This window comes from Xenopus tropicalis, chromosome 3 (genome assembly GCF_000004195.4).
Source record: "Xenopus tropicalis strain Nigerian chromosome 3, UCB_Xtro_10.0, whole genome shotgun sequence".
Classification (NCBI taxonomy): Eukaryota; Metazoa; Chordata; class Amphibia; order Anura; family Pipidae; genus Xenopus; species Xenopus tropicalis.
Window position 1 is genome coordinate 83994347 of NC_030679.2, and position 25646 is coordinate 84019992.

Consider the following 25646-nt stretch of genomic DNA (forward strand, 5'->3'; position numbering starts at 1 on the left):
GCGAGCGGATCTTCCCCCGATATCCCCACCTACGGGTGGGCGATATCGGGGACCATTTAGGTAAATGGGGCCAAACGATCGGATTATGTGGGCGGCAATGGGGCAGTCGGATCGGGGACCGCATCAACGAGCCGATGCGGTCCCCGATCCGACCAGATTTTCTAACCTGGCCGATCGAGATCTGGCCAATTTCAGGCCAGATATCGGTCGGCCAGGCCGCTCTGCTCTCCCCATACACGGGCCGATTAGCTGCCGAATCGGTCCAAGGGACCGATATCGGCAGCTATAGTCGGCCCGTGTATGGCCACCTTAAGAGAGTAGATGCAGAATGCAGTTATCTGAGAAGTCCCACAGAGAAGAGCATGCAAGATAAAATCACAAATGTAATTATTAACCAGTTAACTGAAAGTAAAATAGTTATTTTTTTACACACATCAAGCAGTATATTTTGTGTCCCTGAATAAAAAAAAAAAAATAGAAACACATTTCTAAATAAAGGACATGTCCTGTGATAACGTTTAACCTTTATATCATCTTGCAAAAGGTTGAAATCAGTCTTCAGAGCAGTTTCCAACCAGGCATGAAGCTTGAAGTGGCCAATAAGAGCAATCCAGACACCTATTGGGTAGCTACTATCATCACCACGTGTGGACAGTTACTACTGCTACGCTATTGTGGCTACGGAGAAGACCGCAAAGCTGACTTCTGGTGTGATGTAATGACAGCAGACCTGCACCCCATTGGTTGGTGCACACAGAACAATAAATTATTGATGCCTCCAGACGGTAAGACATGGTTACAGTGTGATAACCAAGTTTTTTTATTTCATTAGTATACCTAAGAAAATTGGCTAGGATTATATAAATGAATTAAGTTGCTCAGTGTGACAATTCTAGCCATGTATTCTTGTAAAGGTGCATGTTTTGGACTTTCATTTCATTGACCCAAGGTGATCAATATAGTTTTATTAAAAATATTCTGTATATTGTGTCTAATCTATAACTGTGATATTTCTTAAATACTAGTCCTTCGGCTTTTTATGTAGCCAGCTTGTCTGGGTGATTTTGATTTATATTTTAAATATTTAGGGGCTGATTTACTAAGACACGATTTCGAATCCGAATTGGAAAAATTCCGATTGGAAACGAACATTTTGCGACTTTTTCGTATTTTTTGCGATTTTTTTCGGCGTCTTTACGATTTTTGCGTAAAAACGTGAGTTTTTCGTAGCCATTACGAAAGTTGTGCAAAGTCGCAATTTTTTCGTAGCGTTAACACTTGTGCGCAAAATCGTGCCTTTTTCGTAGCGTTAAAACTTAAAAGGCGCGACGTTTCGCGCAAGTTTTAACGCTACGAAAAAATCGCGACTTTGCGCAACTTTCGTAATGGCTACGAAAAACTCGTGTTTTTACGCAAAAATCGTAAAGACGCCGAAAAACTCGCGTTTTTACGCAAAAATCGTAAAGATGTCGAAAAAATCGCAAAAAATACGAAAAAATTGCAAAATTACCGATCATTACGAAAAAAACGCAATCGGACACATTCGGCCCGTTCGTGGGTTAGTAAATGTGCCCCTTAGTATTTTATTAGCAGTACTATACATGAAGGACCTTGGTCTACCTGAGATTGTTTATGTTTACAGTGTATGACTGAAGATTAAGGGAAATGTAGTTTAAAAAGAGCTGGATTTTGATCAGATTATAATTGCAATTTCAAGTTTTAATGTTTATTTAATTATACAGATTGTTGTAAATTATTTTACATGATTGACACAGTTATATTGCAAAGTGGGAATTGTGTTTAGAGACGCTGCTCTAAATGTTTTTTCTCTACTTTTTTTTTTTTAGATTGTATATTCCATATACTTTATACTATATGAGTAAAGAAACTGCGTCTTATAACAATTTTAATCTTAGATTAATAGAGCTATTGCCTAAAGCTATTAGGGGAGAGTACTCTACAGCTGTGCAGTGAAACTGACATTTTATTGATTTATGCCTTCAAGATAATGTATAAATGTTTTGCTTAATAGATTAGTTTCCCAAAAGCAAAGATACTTATTTAAGGAAAATATTATTTTCCTAAATGCTTATTTAAATGGTAATAAATAAAGAGATTTGTCTAATAGCGCAAATGTGCATGTTGGTTGCCATCAGCATAATTGAAGAATAAAAAAAACTCTTATTTGAATTCTATGTATACCCGTGATACTGCTTGCTACTTTCCAGATTATAAATCTAAAAGACATTGTTTATGCATAATTGCTAGCTACATCTCAAGCCTAATCATAATCAGTTTTGTGACATGTCAGATACCTAATCATAAGCTATTGAGCAGGCCCAGAAGGTGGTTCAAAATAGTCCCTAGCATTTCAAGTACACAGCTGCCCAAACAGCCCAAGCCAGCCCACTAAATAGTAACTGTGGCATCTATCTATGGCATCTATGGTCTATGGCATCTTAACAGCTGCCCCTCTGGCATTTGCTAGAATTCTCAGATTGCCAATAGGGGCCTACTATTGAGGCACAATGCATATCCTCCCTCTGACTCCTATCCCCTTCCTTGCAATCTCTCTTATTATGTAATCACTTCCATGGTTCTGCAGGAAAGCAGATTATTCTGCTACTAAAGGTTTGGTGCTGTGGAGATGCAGTGGACACATGACTTTGTTGTGCATTTGGTTATATCCCGGTAGGTCTGTTGCAGATTATATAAATTGCTCAGGAAGCTTTTAGTAATATACTTTGGGCAGTGACAACTTTTAAAATTGCACAACACATTTTATAAAGGTATCTTGTATTACAGCACTGTTAGTTAAGGGTTAGAATCTTGTGGTTTCTTTACATTTAGATCTAGAGTGGTCTAATATGCAACTATGTATTTTAACATTATTTACTGAGAAGGCCCTGGAAGAGCCAGTATCAGTCAGAATATATAACAATGAAACATTTTTACAGTAGTGCATTTCAGGCAAGGTCGTTCATTAGTTCCTCGCCAGCTACTGTGAATAATGTATACTGTATCACAGTCATAATGGCAAAAGCCAAATGAGGCTATAGCATCCGCATTCTAGCAGTGATTTTCTTAAGAATCCATCACAATTGTGAGATAACAATAATTAATTGTTGTCTAAAATGAGTCATCCCTTGTGTTGAAACTGTAATTGGGACATGTTTCTGTGGTCTAAATGTCCAATAATATATGTAGACTGGCAAAACTAACTTTGCAGGATAGGTACAGATGAATGTAAAACTTTATTTTACCTTACTAAGCCATCAATGATCTCTGTAACTTGTCCTTTCAAAAAACATAATTGTTTAATTATTCATGACAGTGAGTATTCATTATCTTGGCAGAAAGTGAAGTTTTAGGGCAGTGTGTAGGAAAAAAATTAACTTGCCATTATTCTCCCATGAAGGTTCATGGTTCACAGCATTCATGTATTGACAATGCATACCTTTGTAAAGTAACTTTAAAAAAATACCACACCCACTCATTCACTGAGCCTTTTGAACATTTGTAGTAGCAGAGGTTCCTGATCTCTGGGGCTTTATATAATTTAATAAGGGTGCTAACAAATGTTAGATTGCATGGGGCTTAAACCCAAATATCTGAAAATCATTGTATTCCTGAATATACTAATAGCAAAAGGGAAGGTTGAACTCACCATTATAATGTGGAATGCAATAAGTGTTTGATCACTCACTGATAATTCATTAAGAGAGAAAGAAATCCTCTGCACTCCATATCTATATCCATATCTATACCAGGTACATTAAGATATTTTAAGACATTTGTTTTTGGGACAATAAGCTTTAAATGCCACAAGCTACTCCCCATTAAACAAAGAGGGATTGTTTGCCTGTAGTCCATATTTGTCCGTAGTGCAATATATGGACAAACAATCTCTGTTTTGTTCAACTTTTTTAGTGGAGTCACATTAGATGTATGTATATATACACGCAGGAACACAAACAGTGGCCTTTGTTATTTGGTGTTACTAGGCTGCAGTTACAGTTTACAAAAAGACAATACATTTCTTGTTTTTTAGTAAGTAAAAGAAATGTACTTCATGGAAAATGTATTGCTTTCTATTGCATTATACACATAATCAAGCATATTATTGTAAAAACATGTTTTCTATTAAAGGCACACAGACATTTTTAATGTATTCCTCTCTCTAATTGAACAATTAAGTACAATATATATATGTTCACCAGTGGCAGTGTTTTAAGTTTTTTTGTTTTTTTTTATTGCATATTGTAGAGTGTAGAGAGTGAGAAAAAAACTACATTCGTGATATTTAATTTATACCACTTAATATAAACCTCTGGATTAATGGCATGTATAGCTAGATTTCAAAATGCTTGCTCAACCCTGTTCTTTATTGATTTGTCTTGAGGGGCCTGTATAAGTGAAAGTTTGAGGTAACTTTCATTTTTTTCCTGTGGTGCTACCCTCCTACCAGAGCACCCTATCACTATTATTCTCTCACTAATCTTAGCCTCTTGTCATAAACCCCTGGAAATAAAAGATGGGCCATGTCTGGCATACCTGAAGCATAGCAAAATCTGATGTATTAGTGAACAGCAGACACTGGATAAGCAATAGTATCTTTAAGGGCAATAGCACATGGAAAGATTAGTAGCCTGCAGTTAAATCTCGGCTACAATGGGTGACTGGTCCCTGAAATGCTTTTCCACCAGCAATAAAGTAAATCACTGGTGGGAAGGCATATGTGTCACTTTGTTTTCTGAATTTGCATGTACAAATTCAGGGAATACAAACGCAAAAACATGGCAAGGGGACTCCTCAATTGGGTTGGTGGGATGTTTCTACCTGCTTAGAAGATAAGGAAGTGAGTGTTTTTTTTCCCTGACACCAAATCCCTCTTTAGCCCCACTAGCCCAGCTTTCTCTTGCCTTAACTCTTTCCTTCTCACCTAATCACAGTTGCACCTGGTTCTGCCAATCTCTAAACATAAAACCAGTGTTATCTGGCTGCTGGTCATTCATATCCCTTGTCATGCAGCCCCTGGGCTTTCCTGGAAGTCAGTTTGAACTTTTTTGTAATTTTTTTTCACAAGCATAGGTTTTTTTCCCATACTACTTTTTTTGTTTAAGCAAAAAGCTTTCTTTGTGAAGTTACAAAAAAATGTAAAAAAAAAATTGCTCTCTCTATAATCTATAGTTATTGCACAGATTGCTTAAAAGATTAGGTGTCTGAAGACTGTCAACTATTGGCACCCAAGTCTGACACGACTATCTTTGAACTAATGCAGCTTTACCAAATGAGCCCTTTTTATGGAAACCAAGGGAGTTTGGTTTGTGGTTTATACACACATTAGTAATTATAGAAAATTAAGTTAAGATGTTACAGTTGCACTAGCATTGCAGAAGGAGGTTATTATAATAGCAGCACCAATGTGCACGTTCGTTATGAAGCACAGTGTTTAATTCTACATTATTTTTTTTTGTATTCATCTGTTATTTATATAGGTGTCACATTTATGTAGCACTTTGCAGAAAGTGTTTATCATTGTTGTCGTTCCCTGCTGCACATTCACATTAGGGTCAATTTTTTCTGGAACCAATGAACCTGCTTTTATTTTTCTTAGTCTGGGAGAAAAAACAGAGAAAATCCAAACAGAGGACATGCAAACAACTTACAGGTAGTGCCGATGTCGGAATTGAACTTAGAACCCTAGTTTTGCAAAGCAGTAGTACTAGTGGCTACTGAACCACTGTACTGCCCATTTAGTCTTTATGTAACAGAGAAAAACAGGGAATTTTTAGTGACGTTGATGAGAATTCTGAACCAGTGTATCTCTGGCATAGCATATACAATACATAAAAGTCTGCTACATTTGTTAAAATATATGTGTATTTGTTTTAATGTAACAGCTTCACAACAACGAAAAGGTGACAGGATCACTAATGAACATGAGACCTATTGGTTCCATGGCATTCCTGTCTGCCACTTGGGACACTTGCATTTTTGCACTGAATTTTCTAGTGACCCGTGCAAGCCTTTAACATGAGTTATAAGCTCACACTGATTCAAAGGCTCCTATTATGTATACCCAATGTCAATTTCCAGAAATGGGTACCTCTTCAATTGTGCATCATTTAGCCACTGTACTACAATCCTGATCCTTCAACAACTAAAAACATTAATTTTCCCCTTTACCCATCATGGCCCATAGCTCCACTCTCCTCTAAAATCATGGATGTTGTGGTTTGTCTGTGAGAGTAGAGCTGGAGGGAAGAGGGGGCTATCTCCATATATCTTTCATAACAAATGTAGGGCAGAGCAATGTATGTGTGCTGTTTGTGGGGGGCTTGGCTACATACTGTAGAGCAGTTCCGATCACACAGAAGCTGTATGTGTGCTCAGTAAAATTAACTTACAAGCCCTGTGTGTCAGTACATGGTTTATTCTAGCTTGTCAGGTTCATTCTTTAAGCTTAGTAAGTAGCCTTTCTCTGCAAAGAAAGTATTTTTGTCAATTTACTGATTTCTAGGTCTCTGGTTCAGTTAATAAAGTGCTCTCTGGCTTTCTTTGTCATTCATCTAGGTTTGCCTTACTGAGTGTTGACATTTTAGACAATGTGAACTAAATAAAGCATCTTCAGTATAATGCAGTTCACCCCATGAAATAACAAAATAAAAATGTAGTCGTTTTACCAGTTAATCATTACAACAAATAATTCATTTATTTTAGTCTCATTCTCCTTTCATTAGTTTTTTTACACTATGAATCACTTGACTTACAGCATCAGCAACTTAGACGTTGGCCTTTAGCCTTGCATACGTGCATGTAATGCGTACAAGTAAGAATAGTAAAGTTTGACCTGCTAAATGTCAAATGAGTAACTGGTTCACATATTTTCTGTATACATAACAAAGCAGAATTACACCGTTTAACACATTATTAAGGTTATGTGCACAAACAACTTTCAGTTTAATGTAGAACTGTGTTAATATTCTCACGCAGGAACAATTTTTTACAACAATATGCATATTAAATGGTTAGATTACACAGTGGCCCTCCAGAGGAAACAAAACTTGAGGGCACATGTACAGCCGCAAGTGCAGTAGCAATAACCATGGTTTTTTTTCCACAATGCAGTTTTTCTTGCCAGAATTCAAGTGTTATTGTGGTTGCAAGGGGTCAATGCACTTGAATTGTGCTGCACCTGCCGCCATTCCTTCCAGTGCAACAAAGTTACTGCAACTATTCGTGCATTTTGTTGCAAATTGGACACCATAAATTTACGGTGTTCATCATGCGAGTGACATCTGTGAGCATTGGGACACAGAGTTCACTGAATACAGAAAATGAAAGTTGAAGTCCAGTTGCATTGTTCACACTAAGAAAAGAGATTGTCCTACCACTGTTTAGAACTCCACAAAAAAAAACTTTTTTAAGACACTTTTTTGTCATCACCCAGTGTTAGTTACAGTTTCACATACAACCCGGATTCCAAAAAAGTTGGGACACTAAACAAATTGTGAATAAAAACTGAACACAATGATGTGGAGGTGCCAACTTCTAATATTTTATCCAGAATAGAACATAAATCACGGAACAAAAGTTTAAACTGTGAAAATGTACCATTTTAAGGGAAAAATGTTGATTCACAATTTCATGGTGTAAACAAATCCCAAAAAAGTTGGGACAAGGCCATTTTCACCACTGTGTGGCATCTCCCCTTCTTCTTACAACACTCAACAGACGTCTGGGGACCGAGGAGACCCGTTTCTCAAGTTTAGGAATAGGAATGCTCTCCCATTCTTGTCTAATATAGGCCTCTAACTGTTCAATCGTCTTGGGCCTTCTTTGTCGCACCTTCCTCTTTATGATGCGCCAAATGTTCTCTATAGGTGAAAGATCTGGACTGCAGACTGGCCATTTCAGTACCCGGATCCTTCTCCTACGCAGCCATGATGTTGTGATCTTGTTGAAAAATGCAGGGTCTTCCCTGAAAGAGATGACGTCTGGATAGGAGCATATGTTGTTCTAGAACCTGAATATATTTTTCTGCATTGATGCTGCCTTTCCAGACATGCAAGCTGCCCATGCCACACGCACTCATGCAACCCCATACCATCAGAGATGCAGGCTTCTGAACTGAGCGTTGATAACAACTTGGGTTGTCCTTGTCCTCTTTGGTCCGGATGACATGGCGTCCCAGATTTCCAAAAAGAACTTCGAATCGTGACTCGTCTGACCACAGAACAGTCTTCCATTTTGCCACACTCCATTTTAAATGATCCCTGGCCCAGTGAAAACGCCTGAGCTTGTGGATCTTGCTTAGAAATGGCTTCTTCTTTGCACTGTAGAGTTTCAGCTGGCAACGGCAGATGGCACGGTGGATTGTGTTCACTGACAATGGTTTCTGGAAGTATTCCTGAGCCCATTCTGTGATTTCCTTTACAGTAGCATTCCTGTTTGTGGTGCAGTGTCGTTTAAGGGCCCGGAGATCACGGGCATCCAGTATGGTTTTACGGCTTTATCCTTACGCACAGAGACTGTTCCAGATTCTCTGAATCTTCGGATGATGTTATGCACAGTTGATGATGATAGATGCAAAATCTTTGCAATTTTTCGCTGGGGAACACCTTTCTGATATTGCTCCACTATCTTTCTGCGCAACATTGTGGGAATTGGTGATCCTCTACCCATCTTGGCTTCTGAGAGACACTGCCACTCTGAGAAGCTCTTTTTATACCCAATCATGTTGCCAATTGACCTAACTAGTGTTATTTGGTCTTCCAGCTCTTCGTTATGCTCAAATTTACTTTTTCCAGCCTCTTATTGCTACTTGTCCCAACTTTTTTGGGATTTGTTGACACCATGAAATTCTGAATCAACATATTTTTCCCTTAAAATGGTACATTTTCTCAGTTTAAACTTTTGTTCCGTGATTTATGTTCTATTCTGGATAAAATATTAGAAGTTGGCACCTCCACATCATTGCGTTCAGTTTTTATTCACAATTTTTTTAGTGTTCCAACTTTTTTGGAATCCGGGTTGTACATCTTCTTACCTCAGTCATCTTCTCTAAAGACTTTTTTCTCATTGTAGCCAAGTGACACATGATACACTTCCAGCCTACACAGTTTCTCACAACTGTGATTCCACATATTATCAATCCTAGACATCAGAGAGTAACTAAATATCACATGAGATTTTAAAAAAAGTGATGCAAATTAAGGAATTAAATACACTCACTACTTGGAAACAAAGTACAAATAAAATTAGGAGTCTTCTTGTTGCATAACAACTTGGACGTTTTGTTGACAATTTAATCCTTAAGGTTACTCAAGTAACTTTTAGGGTTATCCCATTTGTAGAGGTTTGTCTGGGTTTTGTCTCCATGCTTTTTTTTTAGGAATGTTGTGGATACAGAATGCAGACAAATCCCCATGTATTGCTTGGTATTACAAAGGAAAGGGTTTCAATAAAAGTTTTGCTTAAAGAAATACTATTGGTTTTTCATTGACAACACAGGGCTGGAACTAGGGTAGGCATAAGAGGCACCTGCTTAGGGCACAAATGGTAGTGGGGGAACTATGCAGGTGTCCTGCCACTGGCTTCCCCATGTCTTGGTTTGCTTACCTTCAGCGTTGCTTTCCCTGCACTTTCCATCTGCAACGGCAATGCACATGCGCATGCCCGAACCAGCATGCGAATGTGCAGGATGGGTGAGGTGGGTGGCCGGGCTGCCTAAGACACCCAGCCAGCTTGGCCTGCCACTGAAACAACCCCAGGGAAAATTTGCAAAAATCCTTGAAAACTGGAATTCTTGCCACCAGGGCCGGAACTAGGGGTAGGCAGAAGAAGCAGCTGCCTAGGGCGCAACGATTGAGGGGCGCCAGGAAGGAGCCTCTCCTGCCTACCCCTAGTGCTGCTTTGTCATTGCCTCCACCGCTTGTCATTAGCGGCGGAGGCAATGACCGATCTAATCGCGGGGAGGTGGGCGGAGTTGGCCGACCGGGTTGCCTAGGGCGCCCTGTCGCCTTGGCCCGCCCCTGCTTGCCACTCATATCTACATATACTACAGTAATGTGTAGGAGTCTCATAACCAAAGGGCAATGGCACCCTGTGATTCTCAGTGTTTTATTGCTTGGGTGCATTTTGTGATTCTGAGTGTTTTATTGCCACACTTTTTGATTTTGAACATTTTCTCCCGTGCACCAGAAGCTGCAAAACACTCTGCCGAAACATTTCAAATGAATAAATTTTCCATTTTCCAATAGTCTAATGGGGGAAAATAAAATAAGACGTGCCACCTCAGCCAAGATTTTGTTAATGTCTATTTGCTTTTTTTTAGATAACACTGAAAGCCTAGCTAGAAGATCAGATAGGGTGAGACACTTATTTGCTGTCTTGGGACTATGGCTGTTAATTCCAGGGTTCCCTTGTGTGAAGGTGCCCTGCCCCACTTTGTACCTTTCCACATCAAAATGTACTCAACACCTACAGAAGCTACAGGGGCTAGTTCTAAGCCACAAGTAGTGTCAGACTGGGGCAACAGTGGCCCACCGGGGCTGCGACTTAAACGGCCCCCCTCCCGATGTATGCACCCCCTGGCCACCCCTTTCCTAAACAAGCGCACAGGTGCCTCATTGCATAACTACTGCCTCCTAACTCTGAAGCTTTTATGGGCAAGGCAGGGGAGTGGGCCTGAGTTGGCAGGGGCCCGTGAGGACCAGGGCCCACTGGGTTTTCTCTCATTGTCCCATTTGCCCAGTCTGACCCTCTTTCGAGGAAGCTATTTCCATTTAAATGTGTGCTATTTTGCACTTTAAACTTGCATTCATTAATAAGCCGCCCGTCTCTGAAATCGTTTCTTTTACAGCCATTCCATGTTATATATTTGTAGATTATGTATTACCTCCCTCTCTGTTCTTTGTAGTGGTTCAGTTTCCAAACAAATTATTTCCTTTTTCTGTTAGGAATTGCAGATTACTGTTTAAGCCATTTGTGTGCTTACATTTCAGTTTTGTTGTTATGATAAAGATGGACAGTGAGTCATTATGATTTCATGTTGACATGAAATAAGGCTACAGTCAGAGTCAGATGAAGTGATTACAGGAAATCCTAGGCTTGCCAGATGCAAGATACTGTGCAGAATGCCTTGTGGCAGAAAAAATGATTGCCTGTATCATAAAGGAATTCAGTTACAACCCTTGGGCATGTGATATACCTCAGTCATACCACACTGCTGAATTACAGCAGGACATTATTAGATTTGTGGTTTTTAGCAAGTGCTCATTGACATTTCAAGTGCATTTAATATGTTTTTAAAACGGCTTAAAAAGGCAGATCCAAAATGTTTTTGTAAGGATTCATACATATAATGAAGGGATTTTCAGTGTTTGGCAATGATACAGAGATGTAGTTTCGTAGGAGGTTAGGAGAAGCATCTTCAGATTCCTAATCTGACTGTATTAGTAATGCTGTTTTCAAAAAATTGCATTATACATTAAATACTATAAGTATTAAAGTATAAAGAAACCCCAGAAAAAAAGACAGAAATGCAGTAAGCCACAGCGCATTCAGTCACACAATTTCTTATTTTGAGAACTCAAAGCTGCCAAGGGCCAAACCTATAGACTTTTATTAATTAAACTGAGTATCACTTTAATTATCTAGAATGTCAAGATTCAACTCTAAATAAGAAGGCATATTTATTAAAGTGCAAAATGCCAACTTTTTCCATGACTTCAGCAATTTGGTTAGACAAATTTTGGTATAGCAACATTAATAAGCATGTGTTTCTCTTTACTAGGCATATTTATGCCAATGTCAATATGTTAAAATAAGCCAATTTTTCAAGAGTGCCAATTTTTCCCCCACCCTTTTTTGATAAATGTAATTGTGCCTAAACAAGGCTAGTAACTTCCATTATAAAGGTGCAGCAGCTATATTATCTCATTATTTACATTACATTCAGCAACTGATAATCCACATCATTAATTTGCCAGCAATATTAACTATAGCAATTATATGGTGATATTTTGGGTGAGCACTTACATGCTAACAGGGTGCAACAGTGAGGGGGCACTATGGGATTTTGCCAATCCCTAGTCCAGGATCTCTAACCCCTGCTGCTCATTTCATGGTGCTCCCCCCCTTCATGACGTCTGAGAGCTTTGCATGCTGCGCTCCCCCACTCTTCGAAGTTCCCGCACATGCTCGTGTTTGTGCATGCATGGTGGGGGTGAGGTGGCTGGCTGGGTTGCCTAGGGTGCTCAGCTGGCTTGGGTTGCCTTTGCTAGGAATTTTTGAATATGTTGTTCACTGGCAGCAGTGTTTTCCTATTTCTGTAAACCATATTAGCCATTTAAACAATATGCTAGCATAAATACATGGCATATTTTTGCCAGAGAGATTTCATCACATTCCAGTCACAGTTGCACAATTTAAGTTATTTAGTACATACACAATATGAGTAAAAAAACATACCTGACATATTTATGTGAACTTTAGTATAGATAGACATGCTGGATTTTCGCATCTTGGTAAATATTTCTCAACAACTGTTACCCGGTGAGTGTCATTTTCTTACCAATATCAGGATTTTTGCAGGATTTTTTGCAGGACTTGAAATTTTCATTTGACATGACAATTTTTTATGAACAGGCTCAAATTTGGGGCTCGATTCAGATCTGTGTGGCCATGTTTTTGTGTAAAATATGTAAAGCAATGATACATTTTTGGGCCTTGTGTGGCTAGCATCCATCTAGGTAGGATTGTTTTCCAAAGTTTTGGAATGTCATTGTTTCCACTGAATTATTTTGATGGGGCTAATTTCTTCAGGTGAATTAGAAATCTCATGGGAATTGGGTGAGTGTGTGTATATGTTTTTGTCCTTGGGGCATTGTTTGCTCTCACAACATAATACTCTAACAGGCAGCATAGGAGATGCTTGGGCTTGTGTTCCTTTTATTTAAACCAGGGCTGTCCAGCAGGCCGGAGGTTGACCTCCAAGGGATTTTTTTGGCTCCAGTCCACCCAAGGGGTCTCCTGACTACTTTGTTTGAGATTATAATTTAGTTGGGATCAAGAACAAGGCACTTTTTTATTATTAAAATGAAGTCTATGGGAGACAGCCTTCCTGTAATCCTGGAATTTCAGGATAATGGGTTTTTGCATAGCCGATCCCATACCTGTATTACAAATAATCAGGCCACTACATGTAAAACAGTACAAACACTACATATTTGAACATCACTGACCTAACTCTGCGCCTCTTAGATTTTAGTCATTCAAGTAAGATGTGATACTGTAGGAGACTGCTAAAATGGTGTGTACTGTAATCTAAACTTACCTTCCCACATTTATTTCTGATATGCTTGTATTAAAATTAAATCAATCATTACAAACAATGGTAAAATGGGGTCCAGAATGGTTGGCAATTTCCTTTATAATGGTGTTCAAAATGGTTGGTAATCATCTATGCTATTGGTTGTGGTTGCTGGTGTGTGTCAAGTTAAATAGCATTCTAGTTCAGATTTGATCTTGGACTGATACAGTAAATTTCTATTCAGTTCTTGAAAAATATTTTAATGCGTGTGTTTGCTATTAGCTGTGAGATGCGGAGGCATTTGAACAAAAGGCCTGCCCTCTGTAGTGTATTAAGTGGCATTTTAACATTAATAACTTCAACAAAACTTTTTAGATTTTTTATTTTGGAAATAATGCAGAATTTTCAGACATGGGCACTTATATTTTTTGGAGTTTCTGGTCCTTTAATGCAAGCCTGCATGCATCTCAAGCTGCCATGTTAAGATTATGCTGGTGTTTTCTGGCAAGATGTGCACAATAAGGTGTGAAGGTTTTCAAATGTGACATTTTCTCTTTTTAGCGGCAGTAGGGGCCATTGTGTTCCAGCGGCAGCAACACTTCCATGTTTCAAATGCGACAACTGGTGAGTATTATAACGTAGGGTAGATTGAAATAGTACTTAGAAATTTAGAAATTATAATTCTGGACATTTCCTTTGTTTCTGTTTTTCTCATAACAAACCTATACATGTACACATAACATATTTTTATATACTACCGTAGTTTGGTTGGTAATCTGTTAACATAGTTGTAACCAAAAATATAATATATAGTATAATATACTGTATATCGGCCACAGCCTGAAGGGCAGGGTTCAAATATGTGACATGCAGTGTTTGAGACTAAACCACAAAATAAGTCTATTAATAGACATTATGATTAAGGTTTATACCTTTAAATTGTTTGAGAATAAACTTTTCTAGAGTTTACAGAATCTTGTTGGCCGCTCCGTGCATGTATTATGTTGTCTCTAAGCCGTAGCTTTTATTTATTGCAGATGACAGAAGAGATAATGGTCTTGTTGTAAACTATGAGGAATCAAATTGAGACTAAAAAGTGCTGATTGTAATGGCATAAGTTGTCTAGTCTTGCATAAATAGATCACTCACAAAATACCAGGGAATTCCCCAGTGGGGCAAGCCATCGCTAACTGCTGCAGTTTGTACATATGCCTGCATGAGAATTAGTTTCAATGAAGATCAGATAGGTTCTTCCATATGTCAGTAGTAATGACCCAACTTCACTATTTGACTTAATACCTGCCTGACCTTTATGTCAGTTTTATAGTTTGCACCAGTGTGCAGTATATGTAATAAAATACTTACTGAAAAAGTTAAGTTTGCTCCACCTTCAAGCATGCTTTAAAAGTGTGTAATGCACAATTAAAATGCAAATATTTATTCTTATTTGTGTTATTTTTTTCCCCCATTTACAACTTTAGTTACATTTTCCCCTTAGTATTTTGAGAAATGGTATGCTAACATATATTACTGCAGTGACTTTTATAACAGTGACTATATATATATATATATATATATATATATATATATATATATATATATGTTAACTATGAACCCATTAAATATAGAAATTCCAACTGTCTACTGTTTTAATAATAAAGAAGATTTTTTTGTTGTTGTTGATCTTCTAAATAATGTAAAGTAGTAACAAGGAAAGCACGTTCATTTTGCTTTTGAGTAATTATCAGATTCCCTCCTTCCAGTTAGTGTAATAAACTGGGTGGAAGGGCTCATTATTTAGAAATCTTTCCTCGTGAAACTAATGCTGGCAACATGTAGGTCAACTATTGGGGCCAATAAATCATTTATTAATTTATTTTGGTCACTGATGAGAATTGCCAGATTAGACAAAAAAGTGATTACACAGTTCAGTCTTTTACACCTATATAAGAAAAATATTTTTTTCAATAGAATAATGAGGAAGAATACATTGTAATACAGGCCCTATTAAAGCTGTGGAACATAGGTGTTAATGGCCCTTTTTAGGTTTTAAAGAACTTCTATAAGTTTGTTTTAGCATCTATTTATTTCCCTGCCATCCAAGTAAGTATATGTTAATGATTGCCCCAGAGGTTGCTGCAGCAGCTATAAATCTTTAAAATGTGAATATTATTTTTATTCCTATAAATAATATTATAGTAAGTATAATCATAGTTATTGAAAACATAAAAAATAAATACATTCATTATGATACATTCAGCTTTTGCCCCGTGCTGATGACACACTTCTTGGTCTTACAAAACACTTGGATTCATAGATTTTGTAATGACTGCTACCCAGTATGTGCTGCCTACATTATCAACCTAATGAAGATTCATTGGCATCTCTCATAGCTAAATTAGTGTCCCCCAAAGCTTTACTGTCAAGGGGTTTCTTTTATATAAAAGTCCTTTCCTTGCCTGCTTGCCAACAGGGTTATCCCTTGGAATGACGTGTCATGTATATGAACTATGCAAGTCACATATAGTACTGGTTCTGGCATGAATTTTACTTAGGGCTTTAGATACTGCACTTAAAATAAGTAAATAGAGATAACAGGGTACTGGAAAAGCAACAGAATGCTGACAGAAAACTAGTTATATTATGCTTGTGATGATACCACAATAAACTTTTCACAGTGGACCATTCATCTTTCACTAGTAAATGAACACACACATGAGTCCTGTGAGTTTTATGGCATATGATTACATTTTTATACCTGAGTAGAAAGGGTGATCTAAGAGATAATGTCATTTGGGAGTAGCCTTGAATAACAAATCCTTTTCACTTAACTGGAATGACTAGCTTCACACCACCCACTCTTTCGTTTCTCTTTAACATTCTTAATTAATGTTGTTTTCATAATGTACTGCCTTAATGTACATTGATGCAAGGTCTCTTTGTGCTTAAGTGAAGGTAAACAAGAACATTATTTTATTCAATAATAACACATACCTGGTCCACCCATTTAGAATGCTAAACAGTCCAAATGTGATTTAATGTTTGCTTATTGCACAGATCAATGGTTATAATGTTAATATCATATTCAGTTCAAAAATGTAACTGAAGATAGGAAGGCTTATTTATAAAAAGGTAAGTTTGTAAACTTTAAAAGGATTTTTTTTTTTCAATTCAAATAAACTCGAATAGTAGCAAACTCAAGTGTTTGCTTATTTATTAAACAATGCAAACCTAAAAAATTCAATAGAATAAAACTGGTAAAACTCATGTGCACTGAATGTGCATTCTGCTCATCATTTTAATGGGTACAAACTCTCACATAAATTTTAAAATTGGAATTAAAAAAAATAGCTTACATTCTTTCCTAGGACTACTCCCATTGACTTCTATATGAACTCACAAGGTTTTAGATGCCAAAGTTTTATTTTCATGTTTTTCAACGAATAATACGAATCCATGAGTTTAAGCACAAAAAAATGAATTGCGGCACAAAATTCAAATTTGATCATTCATTAAATTCAAATTCAAAAATTCATTGTTAAGTCATTGTACTATGTTTTTCTGGCATTCTTTTCCTTTTCCGGAAACTTTTTCCAAAACTAATATAAATGAAATATGAATCCAATACAGTATAATAATACATTTTTTTTGCACCACAAAAGCTTTTGGTAGTATGAAATTGGTGTCAGTGAACATCCACCTGTCAGTGCTCACACAGGGAAATATTCAGATTGAAAATGTACAACTACAAATTTTGGGCCAAAGTTTGCTCCCTGTAAGCGCTGACATTCGGATGCAGTTCATATTGATGCTCACAGAACACAGGGCTGATTAGCATCACCCTAAACAGGGTTGTGAAGTTAGCGGTTGTCCTGCCAAATTGGTCATATTAAACCTGCCAAGGTACAAATTTGGGCTAGTGTTGGAGCCTCAGTGCTTTTAAAAACACACCAAATATTTTTTTCCCCCCCCAGTACATGTTGGGTAAGGTAGTTTTTTTTTTTTTTTTTTAACCTTTAGCCTACTTACATGGTTGATCTGAAACTACAGTACCCAATATGCAGTGTTGCTGACTGGTGTAGATAAAAAGCTCCCTTTTTATTTATACCCCTTGCATCAGTTCTAGTCTCTTAGTCCCCCGCCCCCCGCTGCATCTGGTAGGTGATTGTTTTGCTACTTTGTACTGTGGGGACTGGCAATTGTTTGTGTAGTTGATCTTAAACTATAACTCTTAGGATCTCTTGGGGCTTCTGAGAGTTATAGTACTACGCACCCATATGTATATCATGTTTGGGGTTAATAGAATATTTTGAATCCATTCCTGCAGTGACATACCTCCCAATAGTGACCTGTTTGACGTGAGACAGCCCTGATTTTTGTCCCTTTCCTGCCAACTTTTACAAAGTCTTGTAAGATACAAGACTGTAATCTAATTCCCTGACTATATCCAGACTGCTGTCTGGATACTTGGATGCAGTGTCGAATTGGCCTACCAGGATACCAGGAAAATTCCCGGTGGCCCAGGTGTCTTCATTTGAAGAATAGATGTTAGCGTTTAAATAAAAGAGAAGGAGAATAAAGAAGTTGGGTGAGGAAAGGAGGAAAAATAGTTTGGAGAGTGGGCATATGGTTTAAGGTTTTCTGGTGGGCCCCTGGGATAACAGTCCAACTCTGCTGAGAGGACTGGGATCATGGTCGGTTTAGGGAGTGCGATTGGGGCTGAAACTGTGTATGTCATGAAACACTCGGGGACCACTGTTGTGTCTGTCGTGAAATGCTTGGGGGCAGCAGTGTGTTATAAAGCGCTTAGTGTGGTATTTTGGTGGTGTGGTATGTGTGTCATATGCACGGCAGTTACAAACCTCCCTTTTTAAAGTGTTGGTAGGTATGCAGTGATCATGCTGGCGTGTCTGTGGCTAATTCAATACTCCATTTCTTGGATAACTGGATGTTGTTTTGTTTCACTGTAAGCTAGAGTCAGCAGCATATGTTGAAGTAAAACTACAATAACCTGCATGCAATGGGCACAACAGAGGGCCAGGCAACATCAGTCATCCTAGTATTACCTAGTATGAGTGGGCAGGGGTAGTGATTCCAAGCTTAAAAGGGCTAAGAGAATATATTTTTACACTCACATGCACGTTGCCCTATTTTTGATCTACTTTTGAAATGGTTTTGGATTTGTGACTAATTTTGGCTGGTTTTGAAAATTAGAACTGGCAACCCTGACCCAAAGGTTCTTATTATTATGCTAAGTTTATTAACTATAGCAACCAATCGTATGTTTGCTTACAAATAGGTGACAAATAAATGCCGAACCTTATACAAATGTGTGACTTTTATTACATAATCCCTTATATGTAAGATCCCAGTTGTGACTACCTGCAAATGTAGCAGGAAATAAACATACGCAAATATTTGCTTTACATGTAACTTATTGACAAGTTAAGGTCAAACTCTTTTCTACCTTCCTTTCTACCTATCAAATTCTCTTTTCTACCTCCTTTCTACCTATCAAATTACATACTGTTTTAAACTACAAAAATACCATTTTATTCCTGACAGTAAATATATACCTGGCACTGTCTTTGATTAAGTAAGAAAATAATTGATGACACCTTGATGAATACCTAGGATTCCTAATCAGTGTAAGAATTTGGATGTGGATAATATTATTTATTTAATACTTAATATCATGTTTCATCTTATTAAAATGTGAGAGATGATAGTATAATGTATAAATAAATGCATAAATTCCAACCAAGGTAAAATGGAAAGATTCGCCAAACTTTAAATCCAATCATTAACTCTAGAGCTGCCTGGTGGTATAATTTAACAAAAATACAATTTTTCCTGTAGAGGGCCCAGTAAGGCTCTAATTAATGAGTAATTTCAATATACCTTGGTCAAATATGTCATTTTACCTATGCTTTGTGGCCCTAAATTAAATTTGCTGTGGGGACCAGTAATGCCACTGGACCAATGTGCACAATGGCCAATCCTTTTAAAACACTGGCTGAGCATTTGTTTGACTGACATTTTGGCATGACAGTATGTATCCAGATTTTTAGGGCCCTGGGACTCACCTTTGTATGGAACTTATTATTAACTTATTAGGAGAACTATACCCCCAGCCGTGTACCTCGCTGACATCTTCTTACCGACTGAAGACTCTTCAGATCTCACTGCTGAAACCTAACCAGCTTGCACATGCGCAGTTGAAGCAGATTTCCTGCTACCTCCAACTGCGCATGCTCAAGCAGGTTCGTATTGGCGGAGAAACCCGAGTGTGTCTTCAGTTGGCAAGAAGATGTCGGCGAAGTACATGGCTGCACGTCTCGGCTGTTTTAACTAGGGGTTAGCGATAGGAAGAGAGTGTAATCTCAAAAACTATGCGATAAGGGAGAGGTGAGAGGGTCTAGGCAATGATAGTTAAGGGTGCTTTTTGAACCCGGGGATATAGTTCTCCTTTAAATATTTTTCTTGTAACATGAGTTGTGAACCATTTCTATGGCAAGTTACGATGTCTGAAATTTAGCTGACGTGCAGAATACTTATTTAACGTTTAAAATTATAAAGTAATCAGAAGAGAAGATTCAAAAATGAATATTCAATCCACTTCAGGTTTGCAAAATTTGCAACCAGGTCTAGCTCTGCAATGCAACAACCTGCCAAGTGCACACCACCTGTCAATACTTACCAATACTGCACACAGCCATGGACCATAAGGGGGGGCCCTTTTAGTTACATCACTGTAACTGTAATATTTGAATATCCAGTGGCGTAGCGAGGGGGGTGCCGAGGGGGCCATGGCCCCGGGCGGCGTATCAGAAGGGGCGGCGGCAATCACCATGATATAACGTACCCCCAACAGACCATCGGCGGCGGCTCCTTCTCTCTTACAGGCAACAGGCGCTTTTATAAGGTTGCGCCCGTGCGTATGACGTCACACGTCAGCGACGAGGCGCAACCTTATAGAAGCGCCTGTTGCCTGTAAGAGAGAAGGAGCCGCCGCCGATGGTCTGTTGGGGGTATGTACTATGGGGGAAATTGGGGGCACTGTGTGGGGGCTACTGTCTATGGGGAAATTGGGGCACTTTCCATGGGGGGGGCCAGGTCTTTGTGGGGTATTGTGTATGGGGGCACTTCCTATTGGGGGCACTGTGTATGGGGCAATTGGGGCTCTGTGTATGAGGGCACTTTCTATTGGGGGGCAAGGTCTTTGGGGGGTATTGTCTATGGGGACACTGTGTATGGGGCAATTGGGGCACTGTGTATGGGGGCACTTCCTATTGGGGGCACTTTGTATGGGGCAATTGGGGGCACTGTTTATGGGGGCACTGTGTATGGGGGCACTTTCTATTGGGGGAACTGTGTATGGGACAATTGGGGCACTGTGTATGGGGGCACTTTCTGTGGGGGGGGGCAAGGTCTTTGGGGGGTACTGTCTATGGGGGAACTGTGTATGGGGAAATTGGGGCACTGTGTATGGGGGCACTTCCTATTGGGGGCACTGTCTAAGGGCAATTGGGGGCACTGTGTGGAGGGGGCTGCTTTTTTTTATTTTGTCTATTTTTTTTTAAGAATAACTAAATAGAGGGGCGGCAAATTTCCGGTCGGCCCCAGGCGACGAAAGCCCACGCTACGCCACTGTGAATATCTAATGACTTACAGAGTTTTGGGATGTGAGAATTTGTCTAAAACTGTAGGGCAGGAGGCTGAACATCCCCTAGCCCTGTCCTATTAGATACAGCAGCTAGAATATTTTAGTCAGGATTTAGTCTGTCCGTTTTACTACATATGGTTTTTGTTGTTTTTTTTTAAATGAAAAGAGAGAAATAATTTCTAGCAAGCTCCTTTCCTTTTCCTGCAAGAACATACTTTAGGTAGGCAGAACAGAGTTCACCCATGTTTACAGTTCTGCTAGCATAGCTTCTACTAAGACCAGTGATGTGAGATGGGCTGTGCAGTGCAGTATAACCTTATATTCATCTGTCTCTAAACCAGGGGTCCCAAACATTTTTTACCCATGAGCCACACTCAGATGTAAAAAGTGTTGGTGAGCCACACAAGTATGATAAAAGTTCTTTGGTGATGCCAAATAAGGACTGTGATTGGTTGTTTGGTGGTTCCATTAACTTAGAGCAAAACTGTGTTTCTGTGCTTCCACAATTTGCCTCCAAGCCAGAAATCTAAAAATAAAATCAATTGAGGCTTGCTACACGGTGGACAAACCAGCTTATTGTCGCCCCAGGTGCACGCTGAACCCTCTGCCCGTGTAAAACAATATCAATGATGAAAAAACAGCAGCACTCCGGTTATGTTGAAAAAAAGTGACTTTTACTCAAGTGCAGCAAAGGGGGTGGTAAGCAACATGTTGCTCAGGAGCCACTGGTTGGGGATCATGGCTCTAAACTAATGACTGGTAACAAGATGTTTTAATCGGGAGCAAACCGTCTATTTGAATAAACAAACGAACAGAGCACTCACATCGTAGTTTCCACATGGTGAGCTGTCTAGTAAGGTCAGGGCTGTCAAACTAAAGGTTCATGGGCCAGATGTGGCCCTCTAAAGTAACTGTTTGGCCTGCTGCCTATCTAAAGACTCCACTGCCATGGATGACTATGACATCACTTTTTTATCTAATTCAGCAAACAAACCTGTAGTATGTCAGCTAACTGAACCTCTACATGGGAAGAGCTAAGCTGGCCATACACGTGGCGATCCGACGATGTTTCGTACGACCATCGGTCGCACGAAACATCGTCAGATCCGCCACACACCATTCAGGGCTGAATCGGCAGGTAAGGAGGTAGAAACAATAGGATTTCTACCTCCTTCTGCCGATTCAGCTCTGAAGGGAGAATTTTGGTCAGGCGCCTTCTATGGCGCCCGATCAAAATTTTCTAACCTGGCCGATCGGCGAGTCGGCCGATATCAGCAGCTTCCTGCGATATCGGTCGACTCACCGACATACCATACACGCACCGATTATCGTACGAAACGAGGTTTCGTACGATAATATCGGTGCGTGTATGGCCACCTTTAGACAGTGCTGATCAGTTAGGTGGTAGCTGCCTACACTGGATGACCTTACACCACACTAAGGGGAAATTTGGCTTTCATATTTGATTTGCAAACAATTTATTTTAATATAGCTTTTTATATGTAGTTGATAGGTCCCCTTTAAATTCAGAACCTATTTATATAGGCCTCTTATACTGAGTCTCATTTAGGCATCTACAGATTTATTAATTTGTAGATGTCCAAGTGGGACCCAATATAAGAAAATGACAGAGAATAAACAATGAGTTGTGTATGATGCACTATTATCATATGAGATGTTTGGCCTACTGATTTCTTTATTTGCAACCACTTTTAAAAAAATAGATTGGGGCACATTTTTTAACACTGAGCAAATTTACACCTGGGAAATAACCCATGGTAACCAACCATATTTATGTTCTACCTGCTGCTAGCTAAAAACAAAATTGGTTTCTATGGGTTACTGCACATGTGCAAGTTGTTGATAAAATGGGCCCAATTGTGTTTGGATTGTGCTAAAATCTAAATAGGCATCCACTATAATTATATGATGCCAACAATTTGCCTCATTGAGAGACTGAATGACTCATTTACAAAAGAGTTGTAGAGCGCCAAGACACAGGCCCATATTACACTATTTTTTTAAGGTTTAATTACATTACAGAAATCTTTGCACCCAATTTTGATGGTGCAGAGATTTACATGGTATGGCATGAAAATGGCTGTGATTTTGTACTTGGTACTGTACTTAACTGTCTAACAAAGTACTAACCAATTAAAAATGAGCACATGTAATATAAGGGACAATGTGGGTGATTTAATAGCACAGGACACATTTGCCCTAGTGCAGTTACCAGTAGCAACTAATCAGATGGCTGTAGAAAAATTAATCATCAATAATCAGTTGATCAATAATAACTGCAACAATGCAGTTTAGCTAATTTATTTAAACAGATCAGCCTGAGTAAGTGGTTACTGATACAAAGTTAATGCAGGTGGGACCTATTAATTCAAAATGTTCACTACCTGGAGTTTTCTAGGTAAGGGATCTTTCTGTAATTTGATTCACCATACCTTAAGTGTACAAAAATAATTTAAACATTAGTTAAACCCAGTAGGATTGTTTTGGTTACAAAAATTGGATCAAACACTAGGTACTGATTAATTATTACAGAGGAAATGGAAATCATTTTAGAAAAATATGAATTATTTGATTAAAATAGAGTCCATTGATGGCCCTCCTGTAATTCAGAGCTTTCTTGAAAATGGGTTTCTGGATAGTGGACCCCAAACCTGTATGGATTTCCATTGTGTGACCTTTAAACCTGTAAAAAGGTACTTGCCTATTGAGCATAGGTTTTACAGCTGCCTGCTGCAGCAGTTTTTGTTAGAACTACTCTGGTAGAAGTAGCAAGTGTGAATTCAATTTACTAGATTTCCTGTGAATAAGTGAAACAGATCTCCCTATCTCTGGTCACATACCAGCATTAATTTCAATTCAATTGCAGTGTAATTGCTATTCATGTCACCCAGCATAATACAGTGCTTTAAGGTAAACTTAGCAAATTGGGTAAGAAAACTAATTCCAGCTTCAATAAAAGAAATGCATTTCAGTGTTAGCTTGGCTGGATTTATGTTCTGAGAACAAACAGATATGTCTGGGTGTGATAATTTATGCTGCTGATTTATTAGCTCATGATTTCATTTCAGAGTTGCTTTGTGAAGCTTTAGTCTCTCCTCAAATATTAACATAAAGATGGATTTTTTTATTCATTTTAATGCACTCCTTGCTACCTTCCTGAGAAATATTTGAGTAATATTGAGTATCTTAATAACATTTCTTGCAGTTCCCTCTAAACAAGCCACCCACTGCTCGGTACCTGGGGTCTTTCCATAATTCAGATCTCTATACCTTAAGTCTACTAAAAAAATATTAAAATACTAATTAAACCCAATGTGGATATTTTGGCTCCAGTAAGAATTGATTATATTGTAGGTTGGACAAAGTACAAGGTGCAGTTTTATTATTACAGAGAAAAGGGAAATCATTTCTAAAATGTTAATTCATTGAATAAAATGGAGTCTATGGGAGATGGCCTTTCTGTAATTTGGATAACAGGAAATTGCCAAATAAGATAGCATTCCTGGTCATACTTCCTAAAATTTATATTTGCCTCATATGAGAGACCAATGCACACAAATTAAGTTTGAGGAAAATAAATTTCTATTCCAGTTGCCCCTCTTTGTTAATGTATTGTGATTTTTTTCTCCTGAAACATCAGAAAGCTTACCAGCCTTTATCATTGTTGCTCCTGCCAAATGGCCCCTCTCCATCCAAAATCATTAAATTATATCTGACCAGATATATCTTTTGCATAAAATATGTAATAGAGTTGTTACATGTATCAAGTCCTGTGTGTTGTACACCCAACATAGGCAGTTTACCTATGAATACATACTATGGCAATCCTGCAAAATTAGGACTTTTTAGCACTGGCCTTAATTAGATACACCTATCCACACCCCTAACACCTTTTCTGGTAACTACTGACCCTAACTAAGTGAACAAACTGGTGCAGTCCCTCCTAAATAAGGACATTTGCCAGCTACTTACTTCATCATTAACATTCATGGCAATACAGTGCATGGTCAAACAGACTCCTGACTCCTATTTCCTGACTCCAAGATGGCAATCGGACCAGTCCCTGGATCAACTTGTACTAAGAGCTATCTCCCATAACCCTGTATTTGTTGTTCAACAAATCAGAACGGGGGAGATAGGCCAGAGGGTCCCGCAATAATGTGAAAAAATGAGACTTCACTACCATTGGAAAGTGGGGTATTTTCTTCTATTTATGTTCAGACTTGTGATTTTAAGTGAGGAAGGGGGCCCAGAAAATACACTGTACATGTTTTTAGACCCATTTAAATTGGCTATGGGTCTTTTTAAAATACATTCAGATGTATTGATTCTTATCTGTTCTGCAAAAGAACTAATATCTTAGGCTTTTGTTTTACAAGTGTTGAACTTCTAAAAATCCAGGTACAGAGCAAAACTTACACAGGTACGAGGAATCCCTATACTTTAGGCCTTTTATCAGCATGTGTTAAGTACAGGGCTCCCTATTACCTTGCATGCCCCCGTACTGCCTTGCTTGCAAGTTCTCTAGATCATGTGCAAGCGAGGGCCATTGCAGTTTGAAGTGGGAACCAATTGCCCCCCAACTCCTGGCAAACTTATACAAGATCTATTCTTGGAGCACAAACATTTGCACCTCAATCC

The 25646-nt window shown here is 38.6% G+C and overlaps 1 protein-coding gene across 3 annotated transcripts in view; it reads left to right on the forward strand.

Annotated features, from left to right (window-relative positions):
* The window catches only part of sfmbt2 (Scm like with four mbt domains 2), a 136487-nt gene that overhangs the window by 61374 nt on the left and 49467 nt on the right, over nt 1–25646 (forward strand). For 2 of the 3 annotated variants that reach the window (XM_031899052.1, XM_018092342.2), the window contains exons 4-5: nt 545–785; nt 13880–13942. In XM_031899052.1, the coding sequence (XP_031754912.1) occupies nt 545–785; nt 13880–13942 (304 nt within the window). The remainder of the gene's footprint in view (nt 1–544; nt 786–13879; nt 13943–25646) is intronic. The other variant, XM_031899053.1, reaches the window with a different exon arrangement.